We start from the raw sequence: 27,935 nt of genomic DNA, 5'->3' as shown, positions 1-27,935 counted from the left end.
TGTTCAGTTGGTATATGTTTTCAAAAACGTTGCTTTGTCGTGGATCCAAATAATGAAGCTGTTGTCTCTTTGTTTTTGAAGCTGGCCTTGGCCTGGTGCAGCAGCACATAGACACAAATACTTCGCCTCATAACAAGGAAGTAGATGTGTCTACTGCGGGTTACAACCAAACAAGTCCGAGAGGAACACAGCACAGCCAAGTGACAACAGAGACTGAACATGGCACTGCCATGAGACACCAAAAGGATGCTTCATTTGAATCAGAGTTAAAAGAATTAAGTCTCAAAATGTCGCTAGAATCAGAATGGACAACTTCATCTCCTGTTTATTCTGTACGGAATAATTCTCAGGCGAAGTCTCATTTAAAATCTTCTTTATCACCCGTCAGTGGTGCTGGCCACATAAAAACAAGGTCACAATCGGAGAGAAGTCAGCGAAAGAAGCAAACATCCAAACAACGAAACAAGCGACAGTCTTCCTTGGATAGTCGTCATCCCAGCGAGGAGACCGCACCAGTCCCCCCTCCGCTAGAGGATGCCTTTATGATACCTTACACCAGGACTTCCAGTGCTACATTATCTGCTGTTCCAGGTACTCCCTTATCTCTCCAGAGTGATAATGTTGGTTCCCGTAAAGATCCCGCTTCAGTGAACAGAAGTAAACCAACACTAAAGAAACCACAATCAGTGGTGATCCCCCCTCAAGCACACCGAACAACAGTGTCAAGTCTCAGCCAAAAAACTCAGTTGGGTAGGCAAGCTGTTAGAAAGGACAATGTGGCAGAAAAAACGTCAGATACTCCGAGAGGTCGACAAAGACTGGCTAAACAAGAGCCTAAAAAGGGTGATCTTTCCAGAACGACTGCAATACGGAAAGATAAACGAGGCAAAGAAATCACACAAGAACAAAGAGCTGGACAGGTCTATGCAATGCAGGTGAGCTTTAGTTTAGGATTTCTGGAAACTTCATCCTTTTGTTTCTTTTAATGATAGGATTTGGTTGACTAAATATTGGGGAAAGAGACAGGAGAAGTTTGCAAATGTTATTTATTATACTTGCATCAGCAACGAAATGTTTAGGGCCCACAGCATGATAATGCTCCTATACAGGTTTGATTGAGAGCCGTGGTTCAAAATTGCTTTCGGAGCATCAAAAAGCTAATTTTTGCAGTGTAGCTTGGTTTTGGTTCTGACAACAAAAACTCAGAGACTCAAATAGCCTGCGTGGCCGGCGTTCAAAGGGGAAGGAGAAGGAGAAGGGGAGTTCGAGCGTGAGGTGGGCTAAGACTCAAAGGACAGTGCAGAATGCAATATGGCCAATCAATAACTGATACCAACAGAAGCAAAGCTGCAACTATATAAAGCTGCCATTTTACCACACCTAACTTACTGTCACCTCACCTGGCACTTCTGCAAGGCTAGCGATAGGAGAAAGCTTGAACGCGTACAAGAAAGAGGACTTAGGGCAGTATTTAAGGATAAACAATCTTGCTATTAGAAACTACTGACAAAAACAGACATACCATCGTTGTACCTTTCTATATACCTTTGTGCTCTTCACATGAAAGTAACGTAGATACACATTCTCGTCCCCAAAGCCAACTGTCCCTCTAAGCCGGCAAAGCCTGGGGCACGAGGAACAAGTGGCTCTTGGGACACATGATTTGATTGGCTAGATTTTAACCAAAGAAATTTAAATCTAGCCAATCAGATGAACCGTTTTATAATCGCATTGTTGTAAAGGATTTTAAAACTTGATTTGATTGGCTGGATGTAAATTTCCTTTGTTAAAAATCAAGCGAATCAGATCGTGTGACCCCAGAGCCATTTGTTCCTCATGCCCCAGGCTTTGCCGGCTAAGAGGGACAAGCGATTCTGGGGCAGAGAATGCGTAGATAAACTGCCCGTTTTACCAAGGGCACACGGTCAGGTACTCCCCATCACATAAAAATTAATTAGTTGATATTAATTTTTTAATTGACTGTTACACCTTACAGCTTAGCAGGTGGTTTACACCTTAGCAGGTGGAGCTATAGCGGATGACATCCCCAACAAACCATCACAAAAGTGCATTCTGCACTAAATTGTTATTCTCCACAAACTTTTCGAAAATACTTTAACAAGAGGAATTATTGTTCCGAGACTGACTACTTGCTTTGTTTAGTCCTCGCCAACAGAGCGATTACCAACAGCACGTCAAGAGATGATTCTACAGCAGCTTGCAGCTCTTAGACAGGTTAGTTGTATATTGACGCCAAAGAACTTAGACCTTTCTCACTGGGCTCTTTGTAACTGGGAGACGCGGTGGCCCAATGGTTAGCGCGCTGGACTCCAGATCGAGCGGTCCGGTTTCGAGCCCTGGTCGGGGTCACTGTGTTGTGTTCTTGGGCAAGACACTTTACTCTCACAGTGCCTCTCTCAACCCAGGTGTAAAAATAGCCAACGGCGAATTTAACGCTGGGGGTAACGCTGCGATGGACTAGCATCCCAGCGGACGACATCCCCGGCTGTATCGGCTGTATGGGCCACTTGGCTCGCCGAAGACTTAACCTACCTTACCTCTGTCACTGCAGGAACTATTTGTTAGAAATCATTTGAAAATGTTTTTTGAACCACGATTTGTACAGCACAGGATGAATGGTCACATTTAACTTTTGGAGAAATCGATATCTGGATATTCTTCTTTAAAATTAGTTTGAGTTTGTTTTCTTTTATAATTTAAAGGTTGCTGCTATAGTATTACCGTGAAGCTCTTACTAACAGGCTTGTTTGTATTTTTCAAGGGGTTGATGATGAAGGAACGAGAACTCCATCATGGTGTTTTGTAAAGAGCAAACGATACAATCAATGGTTCAATTAAACCATATTCAAGTTGTATATATGCCCACTCTATAATTAGCGACTCCCTATTCCAATAAGCGCCAATCCTTCCGGGCCTCACTTTCCTACAAGTTATGAAATTGAAACGATTAAAAACATTCAAATAGCAAAGAGATCGCAAAGTAAGTAAACTCTTGCTTGTGTCGTTCAAAGAACCCACAACAAGATATCAGAACATGAAAATAACATGTGAAAGATGAAATATTCAGCATGTCGCGAGCGTGAGACAAAAAAAAAATCGAAGTCCCCGACGGGATTTTTTTGCCCCCCCCCCCCCGGGGGGGGGCTTACACTCCCCCCCAAAAAAAAAAAAAAAAAAAAAAAAAAAAAAAAAAATTCCCCCCCCCGCACTTCTTCGAAAAGGGCCCACCCCTCTAAAACCAAAAAATCAAATGATTTAACCTTCGGCAGCTTCCACGGAACAACTTGCAACAACGATTTTTTTGTGCAAAATGTTGCGCGAAAAATCGAACACCGTGTAACATGTGACGTAACTCATTGACTGGTCTCATTGACTCGGCAACACGTTGCGAGTTTTTGAACCCAAGTCAAAAACTCGCAACGTGTCACCAACATTATTGCACGAAAATTCGTTGTTACAAGTTGTCTCGTGTATCACCGCCTTGTTTCATGGTAATATCTCCAGTAATGATTTTCTTTTGGTTAACTGATAGCTGGAGACTGGTACTGACACGAAACCAAAACCAAAATGGTCACACCCGGCCTATTGCAACGAAATTTAATGTAAATAACTTATTTTGTACTCGGAGCCGGCAAAACCTGTGAGCCAAAACCAATCCACGCAAAAAGCTTAAGTGCGTGTATTTTTTCACTGTTGTTCCATTGGTCAAGAAACAAATCTTTACCTGACAATTTGTAGATTCAGTAAGGGCATGTTGACAGTATCAATCAGAAAAGTGTGAACGTGAGAATATTCTGTGTAATGTCATTGTCACTGATCAGATGCGAGATGGATAAGCAGCACGCCCCTTCTGATTTCTGTACCTTCTGATAACACAACTGACATGTCAAAGTCAAATCTATTGAATGCATTCTCCTCCCCAGAGTCCATGATTCTTCTGATCTGCGCCAGGATTCTATCTCTGGCTCAGATTAGAAGAATCGTGGACTCTGGGGACGAGAATGTATTTAATGGTAAGTGTTCAGGCCGGGTGTTCGACAGTAGGGTAGTCACATTAAGTCTGAGTTTGTTTTCTCCAGTGTTAGGAATATAATCACCTCAACAAACTTAGGCATGCTTTTAAAAGAATAAAATATTAATAAGTAAAACAGATAAATGTATTCATTGAGAACGTTCTCACAGGTCATATGAGACGCGAAACTGTAGAAAGTAGTATAAAGATTGTACTGTAAGCATCGTAAATTGAGTAGTGTAAAGACTGCATCGTAAATAGAATAGTGTAAAGACTGTATTTAGAGTAATGTAATTAGTACAAGTTGAGCTAGTGTTGCGAGTAGTGTATGTAATGTACTGTTTGTAATCGTATTGTTTTCTTTGCGAGTATTGTAATTAAAAAATAAAACGTTTTTGGTTCTAATCATTGCTTGAACTATGTGACGTTGCTTGTTGGGAACTCTAGACCTCCCCCTTTTTTTAGGATTTATAAGGCAGGGGTACACCTGAAGGTCGTTTTATCGCCCCTTAACATGGCACGTTTAAAGCAACCCCAAAAACTTTCGCCTATTACATAAATGGGGTGTTTTCTATATTTTTGGTTGTTTTTTGGGTATGTTTGGGAGGAGATAGTTTTCCTCAAATAATTAGTATAATTGAGAGGGGCGCGGAGCGCCGAGTAGGCTATAACTGTCTCATATCCAACAAGCGCAGGCCCGTAGGCTGAGGGGGTTTACAGACGTGAAGTAGAAAAAGTCATTCGTAAACAGTCACTCGATCAACCCGCCGCCATTTAAGACCACTTCCCTCTCGCCGAACACTACAAAGAACCTTTAATACATATATTCTCACAAACATTTCGTTTTCTGTCGGCTTCAGTTGCCACTGTTCGTGCATACTCTTTACATACCAAGTGAAAGCAAGGGTACTGCGCGACCTTAAGAAGTACCGGCAATCTGTTGGAGAAACCAGTCTGACAAAAAGCTAAGGGAGAAGCAACATTCCTTTGGGAAGGGGAGGGGTTTATTTCTGGTAGCCTGCGAATACAGCCGCCTCTCTTATTCGCGGGCTACATTTCTGGTTGCTCATGCTATGGAAGCCGGCAAAATGGACTCATGGGCTAGTCTAACTTATGTATAGCTTTTTACAGTTTTTAATTTGAGATGTGTAAGAGTCGCCAAACTGACGTGACCTGGCCTTTTAACATGGATGACGGTGTGACACTAAAGTAGCCTTTTAATTTTAGATGTGTTTATAAAAGACAGTTTTGCAAGTTCACTCCAGTGAAAGCCTTTGGCGCCGACCAGTGTTGAGCACAGTTTTGATACAACTGAAAACCACCATAACTAATCAACATTTGATTAATTATCTTCCGAACACAACTGAAATAAAATCAGTAGAGCTTGTATTTATCTTAATACAACGCTGACCATACTGTGTGATACAAGCACATGTATTGTAATTATCCATCACTTCGAGCTGGCAAAAAAAAAAAACTAGAGTGCATTTTGACGATCTCTTTGGAAGTTCCTTTTCTGTCCACCTTGACATGGTATTTACATGAATGAATGTCCATGTGACATCACAGGATCTCTAGGTCAACGTGACGTACTTCTGGATTTCTTTTCTGAAATGAAAGAAGAAGCAATGAATTCCCCTTTCCAAATTTGGCGAAAATTGGTCAACTTCCATATGTGTCGTTATTCTCTGGCCTTAAAAGGTATACGATGCATGAGTGAAGGGAGTTGTTCTATTGTAGAGGAAAACTTTACCTTTATATTTTTTTCAATTCGGTCCACTTGTTGACCCAACATATCAATCACTTCTTCCCCATGTTCTAGTAGAAAAAGCTCTAGTTCAGGCACTGTTGTCAGCTTTTGAACTTCCTGGAAGAAATAGAATCAAATAGTAGAGTGGTTTTTTGCATTACAAAACAGAGACTCTTGTCTGACAACATAGTTATACGGTGACACTTGCATGACAATACAGTTAACTGCAAAGTATTACCCTTCAATTGATTGTTTTCAGAATATATTGCAATCCAACCAAATCTAAGCCAGCAATGTGGGAGACACCTACCTCTAATAACAGTTCCATGTCAACTCTGTTGAGATGACAGCGAGTTATTTCTCGTCCATCAAAATTTACCTCAGCCTTGAAGCGTACAACATCTGCCCCTGGAATACAATTTTAAACCAGAATGGTTTTGAATATTTCAGTGGTTTCAAAGCGTTTTATAATTTTCGTATGCATTTACAGGGCACAGAGCGAGAAAGAGATTTGTCGATCTTAGGAAGCCGTGATTCTACGAGAGGGTTTTTGCCTTCAGGAGTGCATACAAAAGTCCTGAGAAGGCAATCCTTTTTTTAAAGGAGTTCTATCTATCTCTAGAATCACTAAAATATTCACTAGACATTACGTGTTGTTTCCTCGCCACGTCTGTCACGTGGCCTGTGAAGACATGCCAGACTAAATATTGCAATTCCTACAACTTCCCTGCAAACACCCATTTATATCATGATTAACTTACCCATCTCGGTGGCTTTTACATCGTGGAGGGATCTAAAGGAAACAATGAACCTTGTTACTTCCTACAAGACAATGCGATCTCTGCAGCTTTTTTTATCCAGGGAAATTTAGGAGAGATCAGTAACAGAGGCTAAACCTGACCTTATATTACTATTCACAACTAAAAGAAAGAAAAGAAAGAAAGAGAGAGAAAAGAAAATTCATCTGCCATTGAATGGGCAACAAAAGACAATTTTCATAACACAATTGGCGCCCACAATTCCATCAACCATGATCAACTCCCTGACTCTTCCCGTTATTACACAATTCTGGGCACTTAACAATCAATAATCACAATCATTTAAAGATGATTTCCAGTCCGTACTGCGCAATCTCCGCCTGCAATGTTTGTGAGCCTCACAAAAGAAGAATGTTTACTAGCAAAAAAAAAACGGGACAAAACTACCTTTTTCTTCATTTTCGCCAGTTCCTACGAGTGAGCTCGACGGTATTTCAAACGGACGTTTAGCTCATCGTGATTCTTGAGAAACGTCCGTAATGGCGAACTCTTCATGTACGCTATCACCGAAGTGTAACGTTTCAACGATTCAAAACAAAAATGAAAACAAACCCTGAGTCTGCGCAGTCGGACTGGAAATCATCTTTAAAAAGAAGTAGAAATATACAAGAGCTTATCTTTTGAGCGAAAATGCTTACACCGACATAAACACCCCCAATCTTCAAAACCTGCAGAAGGAGTCTGTGTAATTTGAGAATGAAACACGTTATGCTCCAGAGATGCAGATTTTGTGGAGTTGAAAATCTTGTTCTGGTTCTAGAAAAGGATTGCTTTTGCCTGATGATTTCTGAGTTTTTGACATAAGAGATACCAGTGTTACTACTGGTGCACAGTGATTGACAATGTCAATCCGACTTTTCACGAAACAGAAAACAATTTTCACTGACTGTAATATGACAAGTATCAAAATATAAAAAGGCCAATTTCTGCCTTATTTACTACAGCCTGTATTAACTATGTTAAAATATTTAAAATAACCTACAAAATACTGCACCAACCTGACCACAATATCACTTTCTAATAATTTCTGCCTTATTTACTACAGCCTGTATTAACTATGTTAAAATATTTAAAATAACCTACAAAATACTGCACCAACCTGACCACAATATCACTTTCTAATACTTCAATGATTTGCTGGAGTCTGTTAACTGGAATAGACCTAAAGACAACGGCAAGGTTGTCAGAGAGAAAGACAGCTGACATGGAAAGTTGCTGACTTGAATTCATGAGATGTGTGCTCACAATTTCTGTGTGCTGATGACGTTGTAATGTCATAAGTGGCTGAACTGTTTAAGTTGAAAGACAACTCCAAACATAAAAGATCTAGGAAGTATTTAAAGTCATGCGAGTTGCCTGGTGAAACCTGGAGCAACTCCATCTGACCTCTCATCTAGTGTTATTAATAATAAATAATAATAATAATAATAATAATAATAATAAAAAATAAAAAAAAAAATATTTTTATAGCGCATCCACTATCTCACGCAATTAAATTAAAATAAAACGGAAAAAAATAAAAATTATAACTGTAGTATATCTACCAAGATGACATATATCTGCCAGACTCTCTTTGGGGCGGGAGAGGATGGCTCATCCCATGACTGAGAACGACACTCGACGCACCCGTCTTGAGTGTAAGACATAACAGTGAGCTGATAAAACATACCTCATATACTTCTGCTCCTTATAGTAAGAGACCGTCTGAATAAGTAGTGAATCACTGTAGTACTACTGACTATAGAACGTATCGTGTGAACGCTTCTTGGCCTCCGCTGGGGCTGTCTGCGGTGGTGCCTCGGCGTAGCACGTTCTCTGGTCACCGTCTGATGGCTCATATGAGGGATCGTTGTCATTCAGAAGGTGTTAAAGTCAATTGGGGTTGATGTTTGGTTTCTTGCAGCATGTCTTCAGTGAGAATGCATCTCGTTTGGTGATACGGGGGACCACTATGTAGGTGACTTCGACTGTTGGCTGGATATAGGACTGCAGTTCCATTCTCTGATAATTGTATATTACCTCAGTGTACCATTTGCTCATTTTGACTCTTCTGTCTGGGCCAGGGGGCGATAAATACCCTGATGCTGGACTGAAAACGAGCATCCATGTATTCGAGGATTCAAATTTCATGATCTGGTTGTTTACATCTAGAGTTTCCAATGGCAACGCCACCGCCACTGGAATAGGATCTTGGAAATGGAATCGGCCACTGGGGCAAGACAACAACTTATGGATCTCAGACGGCACTCTCTCCCCTTCATCAACTATCACTCTTTTGAAACAGTGCGGTATTTTTAAGTTCAGAGGACGAAGGGAGGTCGAAATGAGAATTCAACGCCATTATGCAAATTTTCCTGTTAGATTTAGACCATTGTTTCTCCGGCTGTGTCCGGATAACTAGTGCCTATAAAGAAAGGTCCCTCACAGGCATCAACACCTACATCGTGTCACTTTAATTTTTGCCTATTGAATACTAGATCAGTGAAAAACAAGAAAGCAGAAAGAAATGGATCTACCCTGACATACCTTCCAATTAGAAAGTCTGCATTCCTACGAATGAGAAACACTGCAAACGAGCCAAGAAGCCCTAAAGAAAAGAAAAGAAGTGACAGGGAAGTCATTAAAAACAAATCATACTAAAGCTATCTCCTTTAACTGTAGATGTTACACACCAGCGAATGGCCAGTCAACTTGGAGTTTTGAAGGATTTCAGCTTACAGACTGTCCACCAAGCACAGTTCATCTGCTGGTACGGCACGTCACATCTGGACCTATTTTAATATCATTTAGCACGACACTATATTTGAAAAGCACACTTTTTTATCCTGTAATGTTAAATCCAAAGTGGCTCAACAGTGCCAGTACTAAATTCTTGTATCTGTATCAAGAGTATTTTCATTTCCCCTGGATGGACAGGGATGCTAGTCCATTATACCTCCCTCTCCCAGTATTTTGTCAGGTTGTTGGTACCCATTTATACTCCTGTGTGAAATGAGGCACAGTGAGAGTAAAGTGTATTGGTAAGAACAAATCACAACCATCCCAACGAGTGCTTGAACACAGATTACTTGATCTGGAGTCCAACGCACTAACCATTAAAACACTGCTCCTACCACTCTTTGTTCCACAAATACCTACAGGTCAGGACAAGTTCTCTGATAACAATCTATGGCAAGTTTGTGTCTAAAACACTTATTGAACTGAACTGAACTTTACTGTTCCATTTTTTTGATTATTTTTTCATCTTGTCTGATTGGGATTATTTGAGCACAAGTACATGTAGGAACTGAATCCTGGGATCTGCTGATTGGACTTAAAACTCAGGCTTTATACAAAAACTGTCACCAGTACCTCCAATTATAACTGATCCCATAGCATCAAAGACAGGGCTTCCAGTGTATGATGTAAGACCTAGACACCCAGTGGCCAGCATAACTCCAGTTACAGCGGCACCATCCTCCAATAAAACTGTTACTGCACTTGGATCTCGACCCCGTATCACTGCAACGAAGAAAAAGAGTAACAATCATCAAACCACTTCAAGTCAAATGCCTAGGGGACATTTCCAAAGTGTCGTGAATATGATGTCATTAAAAACATGCTGTATTGAATGTAAGAAACTTGTATTATGCTACCAAGTATCCAAAATTGAACTCTGTTTATTTTATACACTGGTGGAGAGTCTCAGGATAGATTAAGACAGCTCATTGACGAGGGAAAATTGTAACTGGGTATCTAGAACAGTAACGCTTCTCAAAGATAATAAATTATTACAATAACGAGCTTCCATTGCCAAGCAAACCAACCAACCAATCTCCATGTCACAATAACTTATTCTTCCCACTACAAGACTCCTATTAAAATGAAGACATTGCCGTACTTTCTCACATGTGATAGCTAATTTGAATTATGAAAATGATAGAATCAAGTATCAAAAACATAAGCTGTCAAGCAATATTCAAATGGTGTGTGCAGTTCATGAGTTATGCTAACATGATACAGCTCACAGATGCCGATCATACCATATTCCTTGAATGACATTCCACTTTCCCGTGCACTCTTCCTCACTTGACCTATGGCCAGCAGCAAAGTGGCTAATAAACAACACAGACACATACTGTTATTTTGTTTCATAATTAGTCATTATCATTAAGTGTTTTATATCACTAATTAAAAGCACTTGAATGTATATTTATTATAATCTACCACTCACTGCAGCGTCACCAAAAAAACCATACCACCCTCCCCAGATGTACATGCAGGAAAACAATCACAACTTACATCTTTTGAACTGTACAATAGAAAATTCAAACAAAACTTTCACAGCCATGTAAATCTTTAGAGTTTGATGTTTATTTAATTGCATTTTATATGCCTTAACTGGAGAAAGTATGAAAGCAAACAACGGCACGTAGAAATGACAATAAGGACATACAAGTACTGTCAAGTGCTGGTAAATTACACTCAATTACATAATAATTAAAAACCAGGTTTGAGAGGGTTTCAAACCTATGCAAACCCTTTTCAAACCCTAAATTGCCAACACGAGAGAGAGTGTTTCATTGCTTTTGCAAACACTGAAAAGAGGGTTGACAATATGACATGCAGTACGTGGAGTATTTTTGACGAACTTTTGTGGTGTTTGGTGTCATGGTTATAATTTCTTTGTTTAGAAAAGAAGGTTAAAAGCAAGCATGAGCAACAAACCTCCTTCCACTAAAAATGATCCAGCAAGTATAGTATAAGCCTGTAAGAAACAATAACATGTGACAAGCAAGTTGGACATTAATTCTACCCCCAAAAAACTGTACAGGCAATTGTAACTTTTAACTTCACTGAATATTTGGTTTATAACCTAGTTATTGTACACTGTTCAGTATACATGAATTTTAGCAATTAAGATTATGTGTATGTAAAATTTGGACACAAATTTCTATTTTATTTTTGCTCTATAACAAGGACAACATACTCAAAGTTTTTCAAAATTGCAAAGTTAAGTAGCCAATCAGGAGTAGGTAATCATGCCTTTGGTTACCAAAAGTGGCCTTTTTATATACCCATAACTAAGAAAAAAAAATGCCAAAATTATGTTAAAAATATTGCTTCTTAAATAAACTTTACCATGGCAAGATTCTCTAGCGGTGCTGGGTTAATCAGGCCTGCAACACCATGATACACTGTAACACCAGCTCCAAGGAAGAAGATTCCAACACCACTGATAAGTGAATACACATAACGAGCTCTTGACCAGCCGTAACTAAATGGGTTGGACAAGACAAATTATGTGCAGTGCAATTCATTAAAAACATTTTGGTAAAAAGCATACCCTTTTATGCATAAAAACATCAAACTCTGTGTATAGATTTAATTATATATTAAATGCTGACCAAAAAACATTGAAAATAGCCACTTCTTGTTTACATCAGCTTGCAAACATACAATATTGCAGACTTAGTACATAACATTTTCTATTTCCTAGACACAACATGCAAAGACAAACATTAAATTATAGAATACATATTTATTAGGATTTTAATCTTAAATCTTATCTTCTTAATTTGACTGTTAAAACTAATAACTTACGGATGATCTGGAGAAGGTTTCTTAATTGATTGCAAGATTCCAACAGCTAACAAGCACTGCAGAAAAATAGGACATTATATTATAAAATAACAATTAAATTAAGCATGATAAGAACCTTCACATAAATAAGTAAAACATGATGTTGTTTGCAGCAAAATATTGCATTTTGCTATGAATCAAAATCAACTAAGACCTAAGCCAGTGTCAGTCATTTTACGTACATTTTAATCATGAATCAACTTCAGTATTTATTGTCATCAAACAGTTCTTGAAATCATTTGCACAAAATACCAGTAACTGCTTTAGTTCTGCTCTGATAAGATGCTAGAGCAAACAATATTCTGAAGTAATGTGAAATAGAACTTCTGATGACATATTATGTCTAAAACAGTTATTTTTAAACTGTCACTTAAGGTGTCTTGATCAGATTTTTAAGTGACGATACCTTTCAACTTTGAGCAACTTGTACGCCATCGTAAACAATCCGACTGAAAATTGATCAGTACAGCTGTACTAAAGAATGATAAAAGTTTCGAATGACATAAGTTTCATCGAAATCGGAGTAACCATAGCAACATAATGACGTCACCACCCATTTAACACGAGACCGATTTTCTTGTAATAGACGGATAATTTTGAAAAAAGGCTTTTAGATCTTGGACTTGACATAGTTTTCTTAAGGTCTGCAAAATTTGAAGAATTTCTATGAGAGCATTTTCGAGAAAATTTTGGATGAAGTTTTTAGGTGCTAAAATACAACAAAAACACATCAGTCTAAAAACATTATTGAGAAAACGTTCACAAGACCCGATCAAGTAACATTTGTGAATCTTGTACTATCTAATTACCTTGGGAGAAAATCTCAGAGAAATCGTTTCATTTGATTTCTTGAAACATTAGCTTGAATATGAACTGGTATGGAGTGTTATTTCGCTCTTTTATCGAAAAAGGGCCTTCGCTTACTGAAATGATCGCAAAATAAAAAGCGCCCCATATATTTTTTTTAAACTTGGCAGTCAAAAAGAAGAATAAGTATGTACTGAAATGTCTGATTTTCGAAATAATTGAAACATTTTAAGCCAGTTAATTCAAAGCCTTAATTTAGTTAAACATTGCGCTGTTTTTTACCCTACATCAGATCGCTGCCTCATTATCTGTCTCCATTGATTCAAGCCACGGGCATTTGTAACTTCCAGTACATCATGAATCACTAATTTTTTATTACTGGAGATTTTTGTGACCATTCTGCCTTGACCTTGAAACTGTTTGGAGACTGAAGATAATACAAGTGCTTTACTAGCCTTTTTCTCGTTGTTATTGTATTTTGGCTTGTTAAATTAGCTTGTTTTTGTACAGTTTTCGGAAATAAAGGGGCTGTAATACACATTCAAGATGTGCTGAAATTTACAAATGCAGGCGATGTAGGGTGAAAAACAGTGCAATGTTAACCTGAGTTAAGGCTTTAAATTGGCTGCCTCAGAATGTTTCAATTATTTTGAAAATCAGACATTTTATTACATACTTATTCTTCTTTTTGACTGCCAAGTTTAAAAAAATTATATCGAGCGCTTTTTATTTTGCAATCATTTTAGTAAGCGCAGGCCCTTTTTTGATAAAAGAGCGAAATAACACTTCATACCAGTTCATATTCAAGCCGAACGTTTTAAGAAATCATATGAAATGATTTCTCTGAGATTTTCTCCCAAGGTAATTAGATAGTACAAGATTCACTTAAGGCCAAAATGTTACTTGATTGGGCCTTGTGAATGTTTTCTAAATAATGTTTTAAGACTGCTTTGTTTTTGTTATATTTTAGCACCTGAAAACTTCATCCAAAATTCTCTCGAAAACGCTTGAGATCATAGAAATTCTTCAAATTTTGCAGACCTTGAGAAAGCTATGTCAAGTCCAAGATCTAGAAGCCTTTTTTCAAAATTATCCCTCTATTACAAGATAATTGTCTTGTGTAAAATGGGTGGTGACGTCATTATGTTGCTATGGTTACTCCGATTTCGATGAAACTTATGTCATTCGAAACTTTTATCATTTTTTAGTACAGCTGTACTGATCAATTTTCAGTCGGATTGTTTACGGTGGGGAACAAGTTGTTCAAAGTTGCATTAGGTATCGTCACTCAAAAATCCAATCGAGACACCTTAATGTCTTGTACCTGGTTTAACATATCAGCCAAGGAATGAATGGATTCAGATAGCATGGTTGCTGATCCAGTGTATAAATATGCACCAAACTTGAATAGCATCACAGCACAGTTACTGGAAATACACATCAACAACTTCTTCTAGTTAATAAAAAATAACTGTTAATTATATTTATGGGTTAGAGACTGTTGTGAGTGTTTTGTTGACAAATACACGCACGCGCTGGCCGCACAATGAACGAGAAATTTTCAATACTGCACGAGGCGTAGCCGAGTGCAGTATTGAAAATTTTGAGTTCATTGTGAGGCCAGCAAGTGCGTGTATTTGTCAACAAAACACGAACGAACAGACTCTAACCCTTTTAATATACAATCTGAGTACACTGCATCGAACTGCAAGCGATCATCGACTTAACGAACTTCAAACAACAAACTTAATGTTTAAAAATAAGAAGTGTAGTAGTACATAATTACACGGGATTACATCAATAATATAAAAATCACAAATTAGCCGTACAGAAATAAAACTTAAAATGGTTCATAAAATCGTTCATCAGCTGTGGTCAGTGTGGTCGTTCATAAATACAGTCAGCGAGAAGCTTGTTCAATGCAAGTCGATGGCTTTCACAATCAAGCAACTACAAGCAAGTCAATCGCACACAAAAATGTATTTATTGAGCTGCAGTTTTCCTTTGAACATGAAAGCGCTTCAAGTTGTTATCCTCTTCGATTTTGTTTGGTATTGGATCGTTGATAATTTGAGGAATATACTTTTCTTCCACTTCTACAAGCTTTGAAGCTGAAGACACCTTCAATAATGCACGATTTTCGTGCATTATTGTCAATACTGCACTGTCTGAGTTTGCTGACGACAGGTAAAGCAAAATCACCTGATCTATTTTAACCAATTGCGCGAGTGGATTTTGGACAGTGAACGAAGATTGTATATTAATCCCAGATAATGCAGTTAGACAATATCCTGGGTAGATTTGAGGCAGCACTGAAGTACATGTAAGTATGTCACTATTTTATGAGCACTCACAAAGCTTGTCATTTTTCTAAATCCTAAAACTCGAGTGCCCTCATAATTAACTTACTTAAAACAAAAAAGAAAACAATGTAGAATTTGTTTTGATTGCCGTTGTTACCTGCGTCATTTATGCAACAAGCAAAAAGAAAATTATCATTACATAAGGAACAAAGAAGGAAAGAAAAATATATAAACCTTAAATTACATTTTATATGTTTGAAGGTAATACAAATTTCCCTTTGTTGACAAAGTGGGTGAGAGCAAACAAGAGCAAGAAAATGATTAAACATGACAAGTTAAGTACATGTAAAGAAGAACTCAAAACTTGTTAATTTTTCACTTTTACCTGCAAATTGCATAAGTTACAACTTTGGCAGAACCTTTTAGCATCATATTTCTTTGTGTTCTTTCACCAAAATACTAAAAAGTAACAAATTACTCATTCACTACTCATTATTATTCATTATTATTCATTATTCATTACTCATTCACAATAAAATATTGTGTTAAAATGTGATAGGATGAAAAAGTTCATTTCAACTCTGCCTACTGAAGGCATGATTGAAATATTTCAAAGTGAATACGTCAACTATTAGCAGAAGCAAGATTTAGCGGTTATACATGAAATTGCTCATTGCAGTTATGTAGGAAATATATATACAGATGCAAAAAGAAAGAAAACAATGTAAGAAAGGAAAAAATCACTCTTCAACATGATTTAAACCCACTGACCTCTGCAAACCTGGTGTAGTGCAATGTTAACTCAGCTAACTGGGATGGTCTTTTGTGTGTTTAATCTTTCACTTACAGTTCAAATATCTATTTTCCAGCTGGCTTGACAGCTCAGTTGGTAAAGCACTGCACTGGTGTCCTACAGGTCATTGGTTGAATCCCTTCAAAGCCTGAATTTCTTTTAGGCTTTCTTTTCGTAACTGCATAAGTTACATACACATAATTGTGTTCATCTTTTATGTATTTAATTGAAAAATCTGTTGTGCAACTCTGACACACTGGAAATTACAAATGTCTGACTGATTTTATTCAGACTGACTGTTTTTACTCCAGAGATGCCACACTTTATTTCTGGGCTACAACTATTTCATATCTACCATAATTCAAGTTTGAAGAAGTTAGTCTTACTCATATTAACTATTGTTTAAAAAGTAATGCCCTATGCATGATATATTGTTTTTATATCAAACAGACATAAATAAGGATGTAGTGTATTGTAATTTCCTTGAAAGGGAACACTCTCTTTCATAACAAAATGCTACTAGGTACTTGAGGAAAAGTTTGTGCCAAAATGATGTTTAGCTGGGGAAACAAGTCAAGCTCTCACGCTTTGTGCTCGCTGCTCACACCACGCACTCACACTTGCAGTTTGCTCTTCAGCAAACTGCTCTTCTAATCTCGACTTGGAGGCAAGTCTAGATCTGCAGCCGCATTTGACTACAGCAGTCCCTTTGGACTGACACATAGCAGGCCATCTTAAGGGCGGGACCCCTCAACCTGGAGTTCTGAGGAAATCAGCAAATATGAGCCTGGTTACTGACCATGTTTTCTTCTTTCTTCTTAGTATGATCTCTTATTGTCTTCTTTAAATGTCCTATAAGTGCTCCAAGGCCTAACAAGAGTGATTGTTCAATGCACATTAGTATTAATAATATTTTATTATATCATAATATAATACATATTATATTATAATGTTAAAACTCTTATGTTTCAACTAAAGAATCCATTTGGATTAGTCAAATTTAAAGGCTGATATTAGTGAGTCTTTGGTAGTTATTTGGTGACTTTGGTGAAGGAAGCTTGCCTAACATTAATGAACATGACAATACAGATGTATACATACTATACCTTTCCTGTAACGTTCACTTTCCTCATATGCCTTCTTTCTATTCCAGATCTCTCTTGAAAGAGCTTCAGAGCTTCCCCAAACTTCATAAGCTCTGAAAAATAAATAAATATTTTTAACAAAGAAGGTTAACCACAAAATTAATTTGTGTTCATCAATCAAGTATTTTGCTTTACAGCTATCATGTTTTGAAATGTGCCATGATTTAAATCTGTTGTTTGGTTTGAAATATTTCAAACCTGGCACACCATTTAAACCACAACACATACAAATGTACACTTATTGTCAAGTACCTTGTCTCAACATCTGATTTTAGGTAGCACACATCTGGAGGCTGTTGTGCGTCACTATAAGCACTGCGCACTGCTGTTGTCTTCAGTCCTTCTAAATCACTGAAGGTACAAAATAATTAATATCATTAATTACACAAACTATTTTTTGCCAAGGTATCAATAATGGAATTGGAACTGCTGTTCCAATAACTGATAACCACGCTTTTTTATCCACATGATGTGGATTGAGCTGTTCCAGAAAATATCCATACTCACCTCATGGAAGGTCATTGGATTTCCTGAGGGGTGAGGGGTCTCAGAAGCCAATATTCTTTATTAACTTTAGGAAAACTTGTATGTATGAAGCTGAACTGGAATTTCCAGAGGGGTGGGAGGTTCAAACCAACCAACCCCCATGGGGGTAGTTATGCAAATTTTGATCATGTTAAACATCATTTTTTGTGGGTACTAAGGTAACCTCTGTGATATGGTCTGTGTAAGTAAGACTTTCCAAAGCAAGAAGTAAGAGCAAAAGTGTACTGAAACGGCAGAAGGATTTCTCAAGATCTCCAGGTTGCTTGTAACAATAACAATTCTATTCTTTAAAAGGATATACGGTATGTGTTACAGTAATGAATTGTTGGGATTTAGTTAAATGTGAGCATTCCATTAGGCACTTTCGTAATCATTATTGGCACCTACGAACTGCGAGGATCAACAATCCCCTGCTTTGTGAAACTGCTCCCTTTTTCTGAACACAGGGAAAGTTACCTCATTGGGGCTTAAAATAAATGGAACCTTTTAAGTGGTTCTAAAATGAAAAAAATCATGGAGTACAGAGTGCCAAAACCTTCATGCTGCTGTGATTTATAATTAATTTTTTCATCTCGAATGACTGCCTACCCGCAATCAGTGCTATTGAATTAATGGCAGTGTCAGAGGTACAGAATGAAAACTCTCTTTTACCAGTCGAGGGTATTTTATGATATTTTAAAGTCTTTGTCCAAAGACTCTGTATTTCGCAAGCTCCTTAAATAATAAACTGAGGAAAAAAATATCGCTGTCTTTGAGTGTGATCTGGGATAAATTAATCAACATGTCAGTTTGAAATAAAAATTAACTTCAGAAACTAATTATTTCTCTGGATTTTACACTGCGCATACATGTATGTTAGGGCTCGCTAAAATTCTCCAGGCGCGGCGTACGCGTCAATGGGTTCATGCTTTGTTTTCAAGTAAAAAAAGGATGCATAGAAAGGGTTCTTTTTTTCTATACCTAATTGTTTTGGCCTTAATAATACATCTCCTCAGGCTTCCTTATTGCTCAGTATGTTTACAGATAAACTACGGGAACTGTGATCACCAAAAATGTCTCAAAAATGTAAAACATGCTTTTGTCAATCTGATTTCTTGAAAAATGATTCAAAAAGATAGTGCTTTCACGGGTTTGTTTGCTACATCATGAACACTCCAGAAACATTTTAGCTGTTCACTATTTCTTTAGTAATACACTAAAAACATAATAAGATACTGGTAACCACAAGTCCTCTTAGAGGGCTTTTATTATGTTCAAGTAACTGTATGAAAAAAAAAAAATACCAAGATATATAATGGCTGGTACATGCAGATGCAGCAGAACCTTAATTTTGTTCTAGGAAAGGAATTTCACAACTGATTTGCATTAAAGCAACTGAATGCTATGACCAAACAGTTTCAGTAAATTAAAAACACTAATCTTACATCATCATATGGTCATATCAAATATCTTTCAATAAAAGCTTATATTTGATATGATGAGGATCTTACAAATAGTAGTAGTATAGATCCTTACAAAGATCTTTGCAAGGGTCTTTTAAGGACGTTCGCGCTAATTGTTTATGCGCATCCCTACTGCGCACGTAATTCATGTCACCACACCATACTTTGAGCGCGCGCGCTAAGTAAAATTTCTAAGAACATATAGGGTGAGTTGCTGTTCCGCTTGCTTCGCCTGCAATTTGCTCTCTTAAATGGTTGGTGACCCCTATTTTTTTCTTAATGGACTACTTTTGTTAATTGATATCTACGTTTTGTGTGAAAAAAAAATCTATCGAGTGGAAGTTTGATTTTTTTGTCACACTGACGGTTTAAATTCCACTTTTTAAGCTTTCCTTTTGCCGTACGACACTGTTTCAAATTCGTTTTTCCAGGGTTAAATTTTACAAAGAGATGGCAAAACTAAGAATTATTTACGCAACAGACGCACTTCTACAAAATGAGATTACGATTGTTAACCTCCGTTTACTCATCTTCGATATTTTTAACCACAAACCCTGCAAACCATGCTGAATTACTGTGCGCCAATATTTCAAAATTAGGGTAGTTTTCCACACACTTTTTCTCTGAAACAAAGTCGGTGACCCCAACTTTTTTTTGCATTTCTGACACAAGTAACTCATTATCTGACCGCAGCAAAAAAATAAAGAAATCTGTCGAGTAGAAAAATTTTGGCGCGAACGTCCTTAAGATCCTCAAGAATCTGATGAGGATTTCACCAGGTTCTTAGTCTGGATAAATTCTCTGCAGGATCTTGCTATTTCGAGCATCCTTGACATAACTGCAGGAACCTTAACCCTTAATATGCTGAAATTACTCCAAATAACATGTTTTTTTAACCATTAATTGATTTTCTTGGCTCTACGATCCTAAATTTCTCTAAACTGTGCACCCCTTCTACTGGCCTGAAAAGTTTCGATCTTAATCAATGGAAAACCCTGGAAAGGAGACCATGAGCAAGTACAGGTAAATTGGCCTGTTTTAGCACCAATTTTACACCAAAAACTGATCATGTTTTTTTCTATTAGCCCTATCCAACCTCTATAAGTTGCACATCACAAAAATCTGCTGATGCGTACATTGGTGACGTCATAAGTGGTTGAACGGCTATTCCTCCAAATCATGGAATAATTCGGGCTTAGCATGTTAAGGTTTAACATTACATGTATGTGCACTATAATTCTGCAAGAATTCAGATCCTCAGACATCCTAACAAAGATCTTTGAAGATCTATCAAAGATTTTTATCAACCCAATATTTGTCCCCTGGGATGTCCTAACAGTTTGCATGTACAGAGAAATATGCTCGACACTTTTCGGCCACAGTGTTTATAAGTTATTTGAATGACATATCTCTGTTGAGATAACAGTAAATAAAAGATTCATTATCAACTATATCTTAGATAAACATACCTTGGTTTAAGGAGGTAGTCACTCATGGCACGGGTGGCAGAAATAAATGTGTTTTGATAATATTTTCTATTATAATTTACATCTGATGGTGATATTTTAAAGAGCCTCTTTGATCGCTCTCCTAAATAAAATAATAATAACATGCTTAGCCAACAATGATGTATCATTATTTAAGTAAAGTGCCTACGAAATGATATTTTCGACCCCTTCTTTATTGTAGAAAATGAAAGTACATGTTTCACTGATTCTTAATTTATCCTATACTGAGGTGCGCGGTCTACTAGAATTCTTGCCTTGAAGTTGGCCATTTCAAGCCAAAATGTGTGACAGCTGACGCATGACCAAAACATGCAAATAAGGTCTCCTGATGTCATAAGGTGTGTAAACGGTTCGATTACACTGCAGCAAAGAGGAGAATAGGGCTTGATTGTGGTTTAACTCTTGATATAATATTTGTATCTTATAGTAGCTAAACAACAATATCATCAACACTGATTACAGGAAAACGATACGGTAGATGCTTGCCATATCTTGCTGTCACGCTGTGAGTAATCTAACACCAGGAACAAAGCTTATTTTCCTATTTTCTTTATTTCACATCAGAGTTTTTAATATCATGAACCAAAGATGTTCAACATTTAAGGTGATTCCACGGTATTGCATTGCGTATAAGTTTTCCGGTCATTTAGCGCGTGCACGAGGGCGCGCGCACACAGAACACTACGAGATTCCCTTCAGGCTAAGCTCGGTATGGAAATAAATGGTCATTTTCTCTTAAACGAGCACGGTGACCCCTATTTTTTAATGCACTAATTTAAATGTCATACTGTTGTCTACAATATATTGCGATTTTAAAAAAAGTTTAAAATTCTACATTGAGATATTTTAATTTTAATGCCGTAAAAACAGGTTTTTAGGTAGTGCCGTTAACGTGCGCACGAAGCAAAATCTTAAATTTCTTTCCTTATCTTAATTTCTGTACAATAAGAATAGTTTTTAATATAAGATCAAAGTGAATTTTGTTGAACTAGACTAATTCTTTAATGCAAAAATGTTTTTTCTGGAAACAATAGCGATCCCCATTTGGATTACTAGGGTTCCTAATATATACCTCGCGGGTCGTACATTTGCTATTATAATGCCCATCCATTTTACACAAAAAGTAGCGTGGTGACCCCCATTTTTTATTTCATTATTTTAATGACCATAACATGATTGTAACCTGTACCAAGTTTCAGAAAATTTTTAATACCCCTTCTATTTCAGTGGAATCACCTTAAGTAGTGAAATGATCACATCTGACTTAAGTCCAACAAGGTGAATTAAGACACTGTGTCGTTAAGCTGGCAGCTTTATACCCGCCACGGGACTTCAAGTTAGATTTATACTGACACGAAAAATACTATGTGGCAAACATACATGTGGCACTACGAGTTTTGCTTTTTCTGCTTCTTTGACATGCACATCTGCACTAAGGTAGCACAAATTTAGACAAGATAGCTTTCTTTCTCAACGACGTTCCCAAAACTGTGAACCAAAAACTGTGACATAAAAATAATTTTCCACGGACAATACAAGTGATGTATGTAAGCTTGCAGGACCTCCGGCATGTTTACACTGCTATTGGAATAGTTTGATTGCTCTGATGTTTTTGGCCATTTACATTTGTAGTCATTGAAAAGTCAGAAGACTCTGGTTTGGTCGCTGTAGCCGAGTTTCTGCATGAAAAGCTATCATAATTAAACTATAATTTGTAATTCAACTATACTAATAGTAGAAACAGGAGAAACTGTGGCAAGCGAAAGAGTTTACACACCTTATGACATCACAAGGTGTTATTTTGGCACCAGTCCCTGGAAAACGAAAAGGGTTGAACTGGCCAACTTTAAGTCTAGAAATCTAGAAAAATTGTGCTCTGCAGCATAGCTTAAACTGGCAAATTACGAATCAGTGGAACATCCTACTTTCATTTTCTGCAATAAAAATAGGGTCGTAAATTTCATTTTATAGGCACTTAACTTACTACCAGGTAGACTGTTTTTTCGAAGACGCCCAAAACAGTTGCCGTTGGCGAGACTCGTCTTTGAATTAAGGTGGCTTAATACAGTTTTGAGAGGGCAAATCAGTCCAACCTTTAATTCTCTTGTACAATCTCCAGAAAAGTTTTGTCTTTCTCTTATCACTGTTTGTTACATCCTAAAACCATCTAATGCACTATTTGGAAAATACAAATGCTTATACACAGCTTAAATGAACGGCCGAGTGCTTGAGAGGGGACTGGCACTAGTAGTTAAAACGGCGTTTTTCTCAAAATCTACCCGTACAGTGTACGACCCTACCTGAAAATTTCAGAAATAAGAAATTGGCTTTGATTTATCATTCATGCAAAATAATATAAAAATCTGTAAGACAGATTTTTCGCAAAATAGGAAAATGTTATATTTTGCCGATTTTTAAAATAGCTCAAAATCTGTCTTACAGATTTTTTCAAAATTTTGGCTGTGGACGTGGTTCACCCCTTAAATTTAATTGTGAAAGTTTCAAAATAGGTTGTACGGTAGGTTTTCGAGATAATCTGGATCAAAATCTGGCTTTTACGACCTCCGAGGGGAATCAAATTGCGCGTGCGAGCGCACGCTAATATGACGCCAGGTGTCGCGAGCGATAATGAAAGACAGAATTAGAACTTCTCTTCGGTTGTTTATCTACCTTTTTTGTCGTATTGTTTTCCGTCCCAGGTTTCAAGACCTATTTGAAAGTATTTTAAAGTTTTCTTTTGTATATAAATTTGGTAAAGCGCGGTAAAACAGATGGAACTCTTTTTTGTTTCTGTTTAGAGGTGCTAGCGCCATTTTAGCCCGCGCGAGCAATAATGACGTCAAGCAGAAAATTGTAGCGCGCGCCTTTGAGCCACGAAAAAACTGTATTCGGCCACCTTAAGCCCACGTGATTTACAACTAACGCCGCATTGGTATGCACATGTGATTCACATTCCTTCACATTCCTGAGGCAAGAGAGATGGCGGGCTTTTTCGTTAATAGCAAGGGAAGGTCTTTTAGTAGGTGCCAGCCTACAAGGCAGCATAGTCGACTGCATTATAGCTGAAGGAAGGGATCCTGCATCGGGTTATTTTCGAGGGAAGTTTAAGGAAGTAGAAAGCGAAAGATCGACGGCTGATAACTGGTTGAAGCGCGAGCGAGGATCACGATGTTCTACAACGAGCAAAGGAATGTGCTCACGTGCGTTTACCTTTTCATTTAACAGCTGTAACCCACGTGACCCTAAACACACGTCTTTGTCGCCAACGGCAACTGTTTTGTGCGGCTCCGAAAAAACAGTCTACCTAATTCGGTAGTACATGTTCAATGTACTTTCTGTAAATTTGTTAAGCGCACAAGAGATAGGGTCCTTTACACTTATCACAACATAACACAATGACATTTGTTTAAGCTCAATAATATTGATAATTTTAGCTAAAGAGCTAATGGAGATAAGCATTCAAACATTAGAAAAAAATTAGGGCATATTTATTTGCAGCATACGCGTATACCGGAAGACGAGACGACGTATTTATTTGAGTCGCATTTCTGGTTATGCGTATGGGGTACGCGAATAAGCAATGGCGCAGCGTGGCGAACTAATTAAGCAATATTGTTCTCGGTATTACTGTTTCCTTTGTATGTCCTTGATTTATACCTTATTATAGGAAATTAACGATACATGTAATTAACGCAAATTTAAAAAATTTGTGTTAATTTCATGTACCTTAATTTACGTCATTATTAATTAAAATCACACTATTTTCCAGCATTGTTATTTTAAGACGCCTTTATTTCCGGAAAAGTTATGTTTAACCGACATTTACTTCTCCGTCAAAGCTGCAGGAAAAACAGAGGCAGTGGAACGCTGGAAAGCACAAGGATGGGATGCACTCCATCCCTGGATCCATTCATTTAATATTAGTCACTATTTGGTCTGTTTAAATATCTTTGTTGTGTATGATTTATCAGAATTAAACCTCGAGTTCTGTTGTTGGACGTTGTTGTTTTGACTTTAAAATCAAGCAGGTTGCAATAAAAATTACTACGCATTAAATTCGTGTTAATTAACTGCATGTAAGCACATGCCACACAACGAATTGCGTTAATTAAATGCATGTTAACATACATTCTCTACAATTCGTATTAATTTGATTACGCATACATTTTGTTCCCGTTGTTATTAAAATGCTTTGTTATATTCCTATAATAAGGTAACCCTAAAGGAGAGACTGATTGTTGCCCTTTTGTATTCTCGTGTCAAACGAACCACATTTGTGCCGAAAAAGTTTTAGGGCTGTGCAATTTTTTCTCTTGCTTGTTTGAGAAAAATAACCGTACAGTTTGATTAAAGTGAATCTGAAGCAAATTTGACCCCAGAAAATATTACTCAGTATTACACAGAATACGAAGACGCAATTTTTGACTACGTTTGTGTGTGAATTTGCAAGCACAGGGTTGAAATGTACGACTTGAATGCAATTAATCGATACGCTACCGATTAATCGTATACCCTCCACATGTAACCAGGAATGTGACACAAAAGAAAAGGTTCTCGAATTTTCAATTTTTTGTAATAAACTCAAAGCAGAGAGAATTGCATGTAACTATATGCTCGCTAGGTCATTTAACGGGAAATTGTGAGTTCTCCATTATTCGCAAATAAATTCATTCCTCACAGAAATATGAATTATGAATTTTAACGTTCACTCTTGTTGTTCGTTTGCTTGCTTGTTTGTTTGTTTATTGTTGTCGTTGTTGTTGTTTTTCGTTAAACCTTATTTAAGAGAATACCTTTGTGCACCAATTTAAAATTTCCTGCTTGGCAAAAATTCTGAAAAGCTTGAGATAGCACTATTGATTCTCATTTCCTTTGATTCCCTTTTTTTATCATACTGATCTAATATGAAAGTATAAATAATTCGGAACCACCGGCGTGCAATGGCTGTTTCAGCCTCGTGCTCCTCATCATCTATTTTCGTGTTAAAATCACTGATCATATCAGCACTGTCGTATTCTGACTACCTACATTCCTTTCACTACTCAATTAAACTTATTCTGTGGTATTTTGTGGCAAAAAAGCCAGTACAGGAAAAATTTCTCTAATCTTGACAGGTCTTTCCATATGTGTCTTGTTGTTTACCCAGGGGATTTGGGGGTTATCGACGCATTTATTTGAAACTGGGTACGCGTTAGAAATGCGACATGTATACGCGTATGTTGCAAATAAATACGCCCTTAACAAGTAAACATAACAAGGTTAAAAACCATAACTTGGAGGAGGTTCTATTGAAAAGTGTAGTCTAACAAGGCAAGCATTACCCTTTGGGTAAATTTTTCATGTTGTAACAACAATTACCTTTAGTGGTCTTTAGTCTGGAAGACTTGACTTGGGTAGTATCATCTTCACCATTGCTTCCGTTGGATCCACTTGCATGGCTTGAAACACTTCTCAGGTGTTTATAACAATGACTGTAAAAATACCTTGTACAAAGATGACTTGGTAAATGGTGTCTTCTGCCGCATGCTGTTTGATATGTAGAAAAATTATTAGTACAGGTCTCATGCACACCAGTCCAACAACCTGCTAACTCAATTTTTATAGCTGCAATGCATGCTACTGTCATTAATACACTTGCATTATAAGATACACCGTCTTCAAAAGTGGCGCTGCATTCTGTAGTTGCTACATTATCCCTTATCCATGTAACTTTTGAATAGTTGTTTAGCAATAAATTATGGGATGAGGCAGAGTATGATATGAAGAATTATGCAGATCGAGGAATGTGCTATCCGCCGAAGCCGAAGGCTGAGGCAGATAACACCCTCCGAGATCTACATAATTCTTCATATCATACAATGGCCAAATTCAATAATTGTTTTATTATTCATTTAAAATATTTCTGAAGCTCCAAATGCAGAAAATGAATTTAATGTATGTTTTGACAGTACGCAAATGCTTTCCAGTCAAAGAGTATTTTTGAGTCAGAGAAATAGGCTTAACAAGCAAAAATTCTTTCAAGACTTTTCAAAACATTTTAAAGCTTATCGAGAATTGTTCGGGAAACCGACTGAAATCAATTTCAATTTGTTAAGTTTTGTGGCATATTTGTGCTATATTAATGACTTCATTTGCGTTTCATGATTCTCTACAGGGTAAATTAAATATGCTGAACCTTTTTTGAGTACGGTTCATTTTAAGTGAAGCTATTTTATTCGGACTTAAATAGCAAACAGCATTCTCCACTCTTGCTCGTCGATTGAGTCGGACTCAAATCAAATCAAATCCGCGCATATACAACAAAGATTTTGCGACACATCTGTTTTTAGTTTCTTTTCCAAACACATTACGTCTCCGCGCCGGTTTAAATGTGTACCTCAAATTTTGAGGTTATTAAGCATTCATATATTCAAGCTATTGTTTTAACTCATTGCTTATTCATTCCGATCTATTTGCCGACAAGCCGGCCTGCATCTGAAGATTGTGAAAGGCGCAACATCTTTGATGTAGGTGAGATGTATTTCTTTTGTTACCAGACTGAATAAAATCTCCTGGGAATCTGCTTCACTGATTTTATTTTCTATGCCTCTTTAATGCGTGGAATGATTGATTAACTTAAAAACCGCAAATTTTTTTAAAGCCAGTGCCGGGAGTGGACGTACGGGTGTAAAGCAAGCTCCGGTATAATTTCTGTTAACCGCATGTAAATATCTTCGATGCAACCAAAGCGAAAAATCGTTTAAAAAGGAACACCACTTAGAAATAAAACAGAACTCTTTAATCACTATAAACTTGCCTTGGTTTCTGAGATATTTTTTTTCAAGGAAATAATTGAAAAGCGATGTTATTGTGCCGGCCGCATTTGTATACGCCATGACACATGTAAGCTAATAAACAAAGCCAGTTCTTTTCAATTAGAAAATAATTTTTTAATGCAAATCAAAAGCTTGGCGTGACACACGATAAAGCTAAGCAAAGGTTATCTTTGGTAAACTTGGCGAAAATTAGAAAAGCTCGGCTAAAAGCTTACTCGCCCGTAGCACGGTTTCACATTCAACATCAATCAATCATCATAAATCAAGGTTTCATTCGCTTTGTTGTGCGCAAAAATCAAAATATCAAATCCCTTGTTTTTATTCTGCGGTGAACAGACGACAACGCTTTGACA

The 27,935-nt window shown here is 37.3% G+C and overlaps 1 protein-coding gene and 1 pseudogene across 3 annotated transcripts in view; one reads left to right on the top strand and one right to left on the bottom strand.

Moving 5' to 3' along the window:
• Positions 1 to 3,132, top strand: part of LOC144653073 (uncharacterized) — a 30,515-nt pseudogene extending 27,383 nt beyond the window's left edge. Inside the window, exons 18-20 of the transcript XR_013570662.1 lie at positions 82 to 935; positions 2,164 to 2,235; positions 2,783 to 3,132. The product of XR_013570662.1 is annotated as an uncharacterized LOC144653073 (transcript). The remainder of the gene's footprint in view (positions 1 to 81; positions 936 to 2,163; positions 2,236 to 2,782) is intronic.
• Positions 3,133 to 4,824: 1,692 nt separating this feature from the next.
• Positions 4,825 to 27,935, bottom strand: part of LOC144653077 (proton-coupled zinc antiporter SLC30A9, mitochondrial-like) — an 81,929-nt gene continuing 58,818 nt past the window's right edge. Inside the window, exons 2-19 of one of the 2 annotated variants that reach the window (XM_078512995.1) lie at positions 26,126 to 26,293; positions 20,729 to 20,849; positions 17,524 to 17,622; positions 17,233 to 17,324; positions 16,926 to 16,996; positions 15,719 to 15,792; positions 14,355 to 14,457; positions 12,185 to 12,240; positions 11,723 to 11,858; positions 11,309 to 11,348; positions 10,624 to 10,695; positions 9,953 to 10,102; positions 9,128 to 9,188; positions 7,701 to 7,763; positions 6,545 to 6,576; positions 6,094 to 6,191; positions 5,787 to 5,900; positions 4,825 to 5,641 (exon numbers count right to left, since the gene is read on the bottom strand). In XM_078512995.1, coding sequence (XP_078369121.1) covers positions 5,597 to 5,641; positions 5,787 to 5,900; positions 6,094 to 6,191; positions 6,545 to 6,576; positions 7,701 to 7,763; positions 9,128 to 9,188; positions 9,953 to 10,102; positions 10,624 to 10,695; positions 11,309 to 11,348; positions 11,723 to 11,858; positions 12,185 to 12,240; positions 14,355 to 14,457; positions 15,719 to 15,792; positions 16,926 to 16,996; positions 17,233 to 17,324; positions 17,524 to 17,622; positions 20,729 to 20,849; positions 26,126 to 26,293 — 1,595 coding nt within the window. In that variant the 3' untranslated portion in view covers positions 4,825 to 5,596. The remainder of the gene's footprint in view (positions 5,642 to 5,786; positions 5,901 to 6,093; positions 6,192 to 6,544; positions 6,577 to 7,700; positions 7,764 to 9,127; positions 9,189 to 9,952; positions 10,103 to 10,623; positions 10,696 to 11,308; positions 11,349 to 11,722; positions 11,859 to 12,184; positions 12,241 to 14,354; positions 14,458 to 15,718; positions 15,793 to 16,925; positions 16,997 to 17,232; positions 17,325 to 17,523; positions 17,623 to 20,728; positions 20,850 to 26,125; positions 26,294 to 27,935) is intronic. The other variant, XM_078512994.1, reaches the window with a different exon arrangement.

This window comes from Oculina patagonica, chromosome 5 (assembly GCF_052425735.1).
Source record: "Oculina patagonica isolate OP01 chromosome 5, crgOcupat, whole genome shotgun sequence".
NCBI classification, from domain to species: domain Eukaryota; kingdom Metazoa; phylum Cnidaria; class Anthozoa; order Scleractinia; family Oculinidae; genus Oculina; species Oculina patagonica.
This window is presented reverse-complemented; position numbering and strand designations above follow the sequence as displayed.